Source organism: Miniopterus schreibersii (assembly GCF_964146895.1).
Source record: "Miniopterus schreibersii genome assembly, chromosome: 1".
Taxonomy (NCBI): Eukaryota; Metazoa; Chordata; class Mammalia; order Chiroptera; family Miniopteridae; genus Miniopterus; species Miniopterus schreibersii.
Window position 1 is genome coordinate 149283257 of NC_138101.1, and position 12478 is coordinate 149295734.

Consider the following 12478-nt stretch of genomic DNA (forward strand, 5'->3'; position numbering starts at 1 on the left):
CTATGTAGTCTATCACTCCTCTCCTCATTTCAGTCTGACAGTAAAGAGTAACACCCCCCCTCAGCTGCATTCTCAGTACTAATTGGCAATTCTTTTATGCCTGACTGATGCCCTCATTCTCCAATGGCTATCCCCAAATCCTTCACCAATCCTAAACCTTTAATCTCATTCCTCTCACTCTATCAGACAAGTTTTTTCTGCTACTTCTCTGAGAAGAGGCTATCCAATATAAAGTTAAGCCTCCTGAGAGGAGGCAGCAGACATCCTTACTCCTGTCCCAAGCTCACCAACCACCTGTACTGTTAATTCCATTTCAGGATTAATTCCTCGAGAATCTCGCTCCATCCCTTTCCCCTTGAATCTTTCAAGTTCATTAACCTGACTCTTTTCCCTAACTCTCAAAAAAACTCAAATCTCCTCTATCAAAAAGAAAGAAAAAACAAACAGGCAAATCAATAAACTCCTTCCCTTGACTGGCTTCCCCTCAAGTTCAGGTACCATCATTCCCCTTTCCTTCCTTGTTAAAATTCTGAATAGTCTGCGCTTCCCAAATCATTACAATCGGGCCTCTGTCCTACCCACTCTTGAAACTGCTATTGTCAAGATCACATATAACGCTGCCATTGTCAAATCTAATTCTCCTGAGTCTTCATGCTCTTGTTTCTTTCAGCATTTGGGAACAAAGACCACACCCTCTTCCCCCCAATTCTAACTTTGCCTACTGTAACTTGGCACTCTCCCATTTCCTTACTTTCTGAAACCTATTTTTTTGGTTCTTCTTCTTTTTGTTTTTTAAATCTGAGCATTCCATAGGCTTTATCCCTGAATATCTTTTTTTCTAACTTTTCTTTCCCTGACAATTTTATGCATTTCCACAGCTACAACAATCATCTCTATTTAAAACTCACCGACTTCTAACCTAAACTGCACATACATACATAACTATAGGTTAAATGGGAGTCACCAGGATCTCCCCAAACAGCACTTCAAATGCAATAGGCCAGAGTCTGCTCCTCCCAACAAAATTCTTCTTTCGTGATCCTTCTTTGTTAGGTATCACCAGCCCTTACCACCACACCACAATCCTTCAAGCCAGTGAGTATGGAGTCATCTTTGACATGCTTCTGCATTCCAACAGTAAAAAACAAACAAAACAAAAACACCAACAAAAATCCTATCAATTCCTTACAATCCTTTCACATCTCTATCATCATCTCATCCTTTTTTTGGACTTCCCACGAAAGTTAATTTCTTTGTAATCAACACTTTCCAATTTAAACACTGGTGACAGATTAGAAGTTAACCTCATTTCTATTGGTCAAGAATCCTACTGCCCCTTCAAAGCCCAGTCCAAATGCTATCATATATGAAGTCATTTAATGTAACATCCTCCCCACACCTCCCTGTTGACATAAATTACTTTCTCTTCTAAAAGTTCATAAAACTTTGCTGATGATATCTTTCCTAAGGAGCTACTTTTTATTAGTTATTTGTGTCTTTCTCCCTGACTAGAATATAAACATCTTTCCACAGCTGTATCTTTCCATAGGTATATCCCGAACTCTGCTAACCCTCAATTCCATTCCCTATAGTCCTTTACTCTTAGTGAGATGTTACTGCCACTCTCCCCATCTCAACAACATGCAACTCTAAAGCTTAGTATGCATTCAGTATTATTTTTACTAATACTTACTCAAGGCTAAGTTTCAAACTGGATGGGTTACTAACTATAGATTTAAATATTTTGCAAATAGGATTAAAGTTATACACTGGTACTTATATTTTCATCTAAAAACAACAGATCCTTTACAAAGACACAGGAGAAACAGAAAATTCAATTCTGCCTCTCAACATCTGTGCTTTTGATTGGTGCCTTTACCTTCCCTTTATCTTACTCCTCATCTCTTAAAACAAAGACTATGAAAGAAATGAGGAAGCACATCAGAGCGGCTGAATTCTAAATTTGACATGGTTTGCTAAAATGTCCGTTACTGTTTTAGCAGAAAGGCAGATCATTCTCATTCTCATTCCCACCCCCCTCAAACACACACACACACACACACACACACAAAATTTAATCAAAACACCTGTTTCCCATTTAGTTTTAAATTGGATAATGTAACAGAGAGCCACATTACTTCTTATTCTTACTTCAACCTTTGAAGAAGAAAAAATTTGGTTGATTCAAAATGTACATCAACTGACATTTGAACAGACCTGAAGGAACAAGCTATACTGATATTCGAGGAGAGTTTCAGGCAAACGAAACACCAAGCACAAAGATGCTGAGCAAGGAGCATGCTGGGTGTGCCTGTGGAACAGCAAGGGAGCCAAAGTGACTAGAATAGAGTACCAGGAGAGAAGGGTCATGAGGGTAGAAAAATAACAGGATAAGCTAAAACGTGGCCTTAGCAGGACTCTGACTTTACTCCAAGTGAGATGAAGAGCTACTGAAAGGTTCTGGGGAGCAGACTGATATAATCCAGCTTATATTTTAAAAGATCACCCTTTGTAAAATAGGCTGGGATTAGGTAATAGGTAGGAGGCTACTATAGCATAGTACAATGATGGGGACTACTAGGGAGCAGGAGAGGAGCTAGTGATTAGAGCCCAGATTTCTTTAGATTTATATAGTTTAGATTAACAATACTCAAAACAAATTACCAAAGCCAAATAGCAAACCGCTCAGACTAACAGTATCACCTGTGTATGACAGAGGTCTGGTATTGGTAATTTGCCGTGCCTTCATAGCTTGTTGTTGTTTCTCCAGAGCTGCTAACATGTCCCCCAAATCTAGCTGCACAGGTGTTTTATTCTTTTTTCCAGCTGCCTTTGATAAAGCTTCCTGCAAGGTAAACAACAATAAAAAAAACTTACTTTTTGTTTTAGTATGAAAGTGTGTCAATTTAAGATGATTCTGTCACTACTTCTGTCCATCCTTGCAAACCTACCAAATAAACTATTACATTTGTTCATAAAAATGAACATATACATACCTGTAATTTTTTTTGCTCCATACTTATTTCTGAATATTCTTGAGCTGTTGCAAGGGCCGCTGCTAAGGCTTTCTTCTTCTGACTTTTTGCACGTTTAGGAACTGAGGTTGTAATGGGAATTGGAGTCTGAACTATATTGATTGGTGAGTTTTCAGGTAAGTCATCCAACTATAATAACCAGAGAAAAACATTTGTCATTGAGTCCATAAAAGCCAAATCATAAGGAAAGACCATCAAGAATGTGAGATGCAGCCCTGCCCAGTGCGGCTCAGTTGGTTGAGCGCTTTCCTGTGCACTGAAAGGTCGCAGGTTCAATTATCAATAAGGGCACATGCCCAAGTTGTGGGTTTGAATCCCAATTAGGGCAAGTACAGGAGGCAACCAATCGATGGTTCTCTCTCATATCGATGTTTCTCTCTCTCTCTAAAAGTAATAAAAACATTAAAAAAGAGAGTGTGGGATGTTCTAAAGTATAACTAGACTAGACTCTTCAAAGGATTCAATGTCATAAAGAAGAGTATATGGTGGGACCATTCTAGACTGGGATGACATAACAACTTGATGCAATAGGTGATGCTTGTCTGCACCTGGGACTAAAATCAAAATAACTCCAACGTTAAGTTTTGCAACAACTGGGGAAGTTTCAGTATGGAATGTATGTTGCATGATGTCATTTAATTAATGGTATTTTCTTGTCTGTAATGAAACTATGACTTTCATAGGACAGTGTCTGTTCTGGCTATGCTGACCTATAATATTTCTTTTCAACATAGGCACAGTTCAAAAGATGTTCAAATATTTTGCTTATATTTTTTATTTTTACTTTTTAAAAAATTTGATTTTTTTTTTTTTTTAAGAGAGAGAAGAAGGGAGAGGGGGAGAGAGAGAGAGAAACATCGATGTGAGATAGGAACATTGGTGGTTGCCTCTCATACACACTCTGACAGGACCAGGGACTGAACCTGCAAACTGGGCATGTGCCCTGACCAGAAATTGACCCAGTGACCTTTTGGTGCATAGGATGGATGATGCTCAACCAACTAAGCCACACTGGCCTGGGCTTTGCTTATATATATATATATATATATATATATATATATATATATATAAATAAAAGAGTCACTTACTACTTTTGAAGACAGTTTCTGTTGAATACTCTCATCTTTAGCATTTCCATTCTCATTTAGTTCTTGAAATCCATCTTCATCCTGAAATAGTTCCACATTTCAAATAAAAACAGTTCAAAGAAATAAACTCTTAAGAAAAGTTTTTATACTGCTTAAGACTAATGAAAAATGGGGAAGTAACTTTTATAGTACTAATATTAAACCATTAAAAGTCATTCTTAAAAAGGAATTCTCGCCCTGGCCAGGTGGCTCAGTTGGTTGGAACATGATCCCACACACCAAAAGATTGTGGATTCAGTTGCTGGTCAGGGCACCTATCTAGGTTGGGGGTTGATCCCCAGTCAAGGAACATATGGGAGGCAACTGATCAATGTTTCTCACTCACATCGATGTTTCTCTTTCTTCCTTCCCCTCTCTCGAAAAATCGATAAAATAAAAAAACATATCCTCAGGTGAGAATTAAAAAAAAAACAACAAAATCTCATTTCTCTCAAACATAGCTATTTTAATTATTCAAGAATAAGGGATAGCTACACATGTCCATCCTCTGGATTTCTGCATCTACTATTCAGTGTTTATAATTCTACCCTGCTATGATAGGGTAATAGAAAAGAAATTCTAAGGGATTTTATAATATTTCAGATAATTTGGGAATAAATTAATCACATGGCTTAATATGAAGTTCATTAATACACTCCCTGAGTGCATTATTACACATACCTATCACAGTTAAAAGTTAAAAAATAACAATTTTTTAAAATTTCCCATTCAAAATAATTTCTTAACCAATATCCTCCTTTACATTGAAAATTACATCTAATATCTTTAACTAAATTGTAAGTTTGGAACCAATCGTATGGTTAAAAGCAAACAATAAATCTGCCACACATACTGTTCTTGATAGAATAATTGAGATGCACTCTCAAGTCTTTTAGGTCAATTACTAAGCTTATCTAATATAATAGTCATCTCTAGCCTCTGGGGTCAAGCACATTTTCCAGCTTAATCTCCATCTCTTAACCTATTTTACAGAAACTGTGACCCAACAAAAATGAGTTACTCAAATGAGTGACCTGAGATGCTGTTCCCTATCTTGACACAACCAAAATCCTACTCATTCTTTTAAATCTATTCCAAATGTTATCCCTACCCTACCCCAAGTCTAAAGGGACCTGTCTCTCCTTTCAACTCCAGCCATACTCAGCAGGTATTTAGGAGTGAACATGTCTACATTCCTCTACTACAAAGCAACTGCCACAAGTGAAGCAGTATGTTTATTCACCTTAATGTATCAGTCAGAATACCTTACTTCTATACATACAAATAGGCCTCCAACCACAGCCAGTGAGATGAATAAACAATAGAAATACTGCAATTAGAATATAAACTTTCTGCATATTAGAAAGCAAAATAACCTGTCTTCTTCCTTCTCCAAGACTCTCCTGACTAGAAGCACTGAACTATTCAAATTTGAAAAACTTGGACAAATAAGCTGAACAATAACAAAAACTACGAAGAAAGTTTTATACTAGGTGAAATCCACATAAAATCAAGTTCTACCTCTACATGTTACCACAAAATGATAAATGCTCATGCAAAAATGAAAGTGAAATTAGTGAAATTAATGTTAGACTGACTACAGAGGGTGGGGAAAAGTAGGTTTACAGTTGTTCATATGGAAAACAATATAATTAATAAATAATAAAACAAGAATTAACTGCTTTGCATACTTATAACTGTAAACCTCCTTTTGCCCCACCTTGTATATAACCAAGACAAAAATAAGTCAATACTTCTAAGTAATTTATAATCTAATAGTAGAGTCACATGTTAGGATATACAAGGTAGTAACATAAAAGAAGAAAATTAATTTCTTAATGGGAACATCTGCTAGAACAGTTTACAAAAAGAATATGAAAAAATACCTCAAAATATAAAGAATCAGAATTTGGGTCGCTTCTATGAGACTGACTGGGGTTTAACTGCTTATTATCTTGTCTCTTTTGCAAATTCTGTCTTCTTTCTGAGGAAGTACTATGTCCTCGGCATCTGGATCCAACCTAAGTAAACCCCAGAGAGGGGGAAAAATTGTGTTTCATTATTTTTAAGTATGTGTTTTATTGGAAGTATAACATACTTACAGAAAAGTAAACAAAAGTATACAACTCAGTGAATTTCATAAAAGTACATAATTTATTATAAAAAGTTAAAACTGTTGAGAAATAAGGTCATTATAAGGAAAATAGGAAAATGCAATAATGCATGTTACTTTTCCCCCTATGGATGAACGTTTACACCATTTTTATTCATAACCAAAAACTGGAAACAACCTAGATGTCCTTCATTGGGAAAAGAGTGAAATGCTCTGCGGTACATCCATACTATGAAACAGTAGTCAGCCACCAAAAGGAGTGAATATACCCAATAATCTGGATAAATTTCTAGAGAACCATGCAAGTGAAAGAAAGCCTATCCTAAAAGGAATGCATTAATTCACTTATACAACATTCTTGAAATGACAAAATTATAGCAAGGGGAAACATATTAGTGGATTCTAGGGGTGAAGGAGAGACTGGTGGGGTGGGGACAGGAAGGGAGCATGGCTTTCAAAGGGGTAACATGAGGGATCTGCACCTTGACTGTATCAATGTCGATATCTGGGTTGTGATATTATACTACAGTTTTGCAAAATATTAGTATTGGAAGAAACTGAATAGTACCTTTTTATTAAACTACTGTAAGTTTTCCAGTATCTTTTTTTTAAAGAATTCCTAAGAAAGGTTAAAAATTAAAAATCTTGTTTCCAAGAAAACCAATTTAAGAGAATAAAATTTTCATTCACTTACAAATTATTATCCCATAAAAAAATTTACAAAATGTTCAATTGTCACAGGGCAAGAAAAAAAAATTTAAAGTACTTTTAAAAAGCATTAAGACATTTCAAATACCCTCACCTAAGTACCCAATGCAGCTAATATGAAATGCTTCTCTTAACCAGGACACTTAGAAGACAACAAAGTGTGATCTTCCTTATCAATTACCCAAAATTCTAATGATTTAAAGAACTTGAAGGAGACCAGTATGGAAGGTGCTGGTATGTAGCTTTGGACTATAAAATAAAACATATGCACACAAAGACCTGGAACAACCTGCAATTCCCATGCTAAGCAAATGGTCTGAAAAGACTTGCTGTTAAGAAATAGAATTTTTACACTCTTTTGGGAAGTAGGCTGTATGGCAGAAGGATAGGCCAAGAGAAGAGTCACACAGCAAATTTAATTCTTCCTTAGAATATGCATGGTGACTGCTGGGCTACTTTCTATATCCTGTAAGTACCTGTTAAGAAACTAGGTAATTTCCCATATACCCAAGAGCTTCTTGGTTTTAAATGTTAACCTCATTTTAAAATAGGCTCGTGAACATGGATAGAGAGAGAGAGAGGAATACGTATGTGATGAAGCAAGTATTAGAAAATGTCAGGCAGCACCTAGCTGGAAGCTGTATAAATGTTCTCTATAAAATTATTTCAACTTTACTGTTTAGAATTTGTCATAATAAAATATTTTTAAATTGACTCATTAAAAAGAGGCCCTTACAGGGTGGTAAAACAAATGTAATTTATAGTATCTAGGTACTAAAAGAAAAATTTAATTCACATAAATTAACATTGAAATTAGTACCAATAACTAAGCACCCCAAGTTGGGGATGACGAAAAAGAGAATAATCTTGAGTGCAACCCTTCATTTTTTTTGTACAGTCTCTCTCTCTTATCTTTATAAACAAACACAACTTAATTTTTATACTTGGAGACATAAAGCTCCAGGATTAAATTAAAACCACCAAACTCATGGTCCCAAACAAGTTCACGAGGATCAAATAATTACCTCCTGGAATAAATCGCCTCATATTCTTCCAGCTCTTCTAAGAAGAAGAGTTTTGTTGCTAGGAAGTGGGTACACAAAACAGAAAAAAACCAAGCCCATAGCTTCAAATATATACTGAGATTCTGAAATTACTAACACAAAATTAATATTAAAATATTTAAGTTTTCATATCCCATATATGCAACAAAGAGAAAAAACACTAGAAATTGATGTGTGAGGAATATGTACAAATTTATTTTCAGAAAACTATACTTCTGAAGAACACAAAACAATGACTCAAAATAGGAAGACACTATTTTTTGCATAGAAAGATGCCACAATCTAAAGGTAATCCATTTTTGAATCCTAAGCTGATAGATTAATGACCAATGGAATAAAACAGAGGTCCAGAAATAGATGTCAATATACAAAGAAATTAGTTTAATAGGTGGTAAAAGTGGTTATCTCAAATCAGTAAAGGGATGTATTTTTCTTTTCTCTTTTTTTTAAAGATTTTTTATTTTATTGATTTTTACAGAAAGGAAGGAAGAGGGAGCGAGAGACAGAGAAACATGGATTGGCTGCGTCCTGCATGCTCCCCAACTGGGGATTGAGCCCGCAACCTGGGCATGTGCCTTGACCAGGAATCGAACCAGCAACCTTTTGGTGCATGGGATGACGCCCAACTGAACCACACTGGCCAGGGCAAAGGATGTATTTTTCAAAAAATGGTATTAAGAGATTTGGGTAGCCATCTGAAAAATATAAAATAGTATCTATATCTCACACCATCCACCAAAACAAACTTCAAATGGAATCAAGATTTAAATGTAAAAAAACAAGAGCATAAACACACTAGAGGAAAACAGGCAAATTCCTTTATAACCCTGGAGTAGGGATAAGACTTTCTAAACTATGACTTAAAACCCAGAAGCCATTTTAGCCCAGTCTGTGTGGCTCAGAGGTTGAGCATCAACCTAGGATCTAGGAGATCGCAGTTCGACTCCTGGTCAGGGTACATGCCTGGGTTTCGGGCTCGATCTCCAGTCGGGGGTGTGCAGGAGGCAGCCGATTAATGATGACTCATCATTGATGTTTCAACTCTCTCTCGCCCTCTCCCTTCCTCTCTCCGAAATCAGTAAAGATATATTAAAAAAAAAACACACCAAAAAACCCAGAAGTCATTTTAAAAACTACAACAAGAATATAATATATATTCTTATAAAAATAAACTTCTTAATACTATTTAAAACATAAAACTAATGCATGGCAATAATAATGAGCAGTCAAAAATTAAAACCTAGCAAAATATCTGCAACTGATACTACAGACTATAAAGGCTCCTAGAAATTTTAATTATTTGATAAGAATTTAATCAAAATTATTTTAAAATGTACCAAAGAGATCAAGATACAAAAAAGAGGAAAAGATATGACCAGGGAGATTTACAGAAAAATACAAATGCCCCTTAAATATATAGAAAGATGCTGAACTACATTAATGCACACTTTAACCTAACTGGCACAAATCCAAAACCCTGAAAATATGTGATTTCTTAGGCTATATATAGAGAGAGATATGCACTCTCCACATTATTGTAGAAGTTGTAAAATGGTACAATATGGTGATACCAAATAACAGAGATGACTTTACCTTTTCATCCAGCAGTCCCTCATCTAGGAATTTATTCTACTACTATACACACATACTTCTAAATGACGCTGCAGCATGTCTAAACAGCAACAGTTTTCAGAAATCAACAAAGATATATCCACACAACACTAGGAACTGTTAAAAAAATAAGTGTGGAAGCCCTCCATATAAAATGGAAAAATCTCCAAGATACATTGTTAAGCAGAGCACAGAACAGAGTGGGTAAAACTTAAGATACATACTTGTATTTACTTATAATTACAAGAAGAAACTCTGGGAAAATACATAGGATACTAATCAAAGTGGAACAGACATAGAGGACAAATACAGGGAAGAGGAGAAGACAATGGGAGACAGGAGTGAAAATGAGATTTTTCACTGCATCATCTTTTTCATCTCGAATAGGGGCAGATATAGGGAAGAGGACAAGATGGAGAGACTGGTAAAAAAGAGATTTTGTATAAGCTTTTTCATCTCTTTTATAAAACCATTTTTAAGAAATTAATTTTTTAGAGTCTATCACTTAAAATTAAAGCTTCACCAGAGTATAGAAAGAACATGCCTTTTCAAATGTTAAAACACTGGTAAAAATATTAAAAAATCACTGCATGGTACAGTAGTTAAAATAACATTCATGATACAGGTGCAAATTTCTGATAAGTGGAACAAAACAGCCCAGAGATAGCACTTAAGACATAAGAAATTAGCACTGATGAAAAGGGTAGCACCAATCAGGGAAGAGAATGGATTACAGTGTTAGGACAGCTGGTTAACTACTTTGAAAATCTACATCATTACATTGTACCATGTACCAAAATCAATCTTGGATTTAAAAAAGTCTTGAAACACTGGTCTATAAAAACGTAGCAGAAAATACAAACGAATATTTGATTTCTGGAAGACTTTTTAAGCCTAAAAATAATCAAAGACTGCAAAAGGGGAAAATATTTTGACTTAAAAGAAAAAAAGATTCTGCATGTCAAAAGTCAAACAACTTGCTTAAGTATAACAAAGCATCAGAAGTAGAAAACAAACACTTTGTTGAACATCGAGTTCTTTTAGAATAAAGAGATACACAAAATAAAACTTATACTGTATGTATTTTCTTTTTGTTGTTCTTCTACCACTTTTCACCAGTTTTAAGATAGAGAGGAAATGTTTTTCCATATCAGTATTATTTCCTGTCCAAGGGGCTATTGATGTTACTGTACTGAGGCTGCAAAATTGGCAGGTCTAGCAGATACAATTTCAACATAAAATTTCAGTACTTGATAACATTTTATACATTATCTAATCTACTTAAACAATTCTTGTTTCAGCTTTTGTTTTGTTTTTTTGTGTTTGTTTGTTTTTTTTAATATATCTTTATTGATTTCAGAGAGAGGAAAGGAGAGGGAGAGAGAGACACAGAAACATCAATGAGAGAGTCACTGATCAAGCCTGCAACCAGGGCATGTGCCTTGACCTGGAATTGAACCCCAATCGCCTGGATCCCAGGTCAAGGCTCAACCGCTGAGCCACGCCCGACTGGGCTCAGCTTTTGTTTTTAATAAAATAAAGCTAGACTACCTCACAAGCCTGCCACAAACACTAATGACTCATTTTTGCAACAACCATAGGGAAGAAGGCATTATTCCGCTTGTATTCCTGAAACCATAATTTATGTTAGGGTACTCCAAAGTACTTCATTTTAGGGAGGCAAAAACAGGCAAGTATTTGGTCTATTTAATCTAGTAGTAACTTACTCTTATTTCAATTCATCCAGAGATCTAGTCATACAACCTTAATTCCTTGACTAGATTTAAGGAAACCAGGAAGTCTATCTAAAAGTTGAAAAGGAAAAATACTGACCAATATACAACTCCCTGATTTCATAGACAACCAATGCAGGAAGAGAGTTACTGGAAGTTTGTGGCAATATGTAAGTTGCTCTGCCCTCCTGCACCCAGATCCTTCTCCCCAAAATCAGGAAGCTGTCCAATCAGGCCACATCATGAAGAGGCACTGCAACAAGCAGAGAGTGGCTTGTGGTGCTTATAGTTGAGCAAAGTCACGTGGACAAGGCTGTAGTCCTGCCTGAAGTTCAAAGGATCAATATTTAAGGTATTGAAAATCTTTAAACTTTTTATATGGATAAGTCAGCAGGTGAAGCAGGAGTGAAGGGTATTCTATCTTAAAAGTATGAAATATCCAAATATATTTCTTAAATACAGAAAAGAAGAGAAAGGTACAATATGCATACATACACACCACCCTTTCAACATTTTCCATTCTGTTTCATTATTTAAATCATTTTACTGGCTAAGCCATTTTAAACTTACAGATATATTTTACTTTTATATAATTCCATAGGCATCTCTAAAAATTAAGGACACTAACCTTCAAAACCACTTTACCATTTATAATAATTCATCTCACATTAATCAAATTTATCCAACCTAATTCAAATTACCTGTGAATTATTTCTTTGTTCAGTCTGCCTTCCACCTCTAGAAAATGTCTGATTTTTTTCCATCCAAGGTTTCTTCTGAGTTGCCTGGCAAGTTACATTGGACCAATTTACACTACCTGTAACAATTGAGATTGAAAATATGATTTACTTATAAAAGATGCCAAAACCTAAATTGCTCAACTTTATACCGAAATTCAGTCACTATAAAAGTAACAGTGGAAAATTTTTCATAAATTTTAAGTGGTATTCCAATTCTTAGTAATATAAGTATCATCTGCAGATCACCTCCTGCTGGCATTTTCTTAATTTTATCAGCAAGACTATACTTTTAATTTAACTTGAATCTCTTTGGAAGATTACTAATTTTTACAACATCAGCAAGTTTA

General features: G+C 35.3%; 1 protein-coding gene across 2 annotated transcripts in view; it reads right to left on the reverse strand.

Annotated features, from left to right (window-relative positions):
- Nucleotides 1-12478, reverse strand: part of SECISBP2L (SECIS binding protein 2 like) — a 49951-nt gene that overhangs the window by 19513 nt on the left and 17960 nt on the right. For both annotated transcript variants that reach the window (XM_081135472.1, XM_081135473.1), the window contains exons 7-11: nucleotides 12093-12208; nucleotides 6049-6183; nucleotides 4124-4204; nucleotides 2997-3164; nucleotides 2704-2845 (exon numbers count right to left, since the gene is read on the reverse strand). In XM_081135472.1, coding sequence (XP_080991598.1) covers nucleotides 2704-2845; nucleotides 2997-3164; nucleotides 4124-4204; nucleotides 6049-6183; nucleotides 12093-12208 — 642 coding nt within the window. The remainder of the gene's footprint in view (nucleotides 1-2703; nucleotides 2846-2996; nucleotides 3165-4123; nucleotides 4205-6048; nucleotides 6184-12092; nucleotides 12209-12478) is intronic.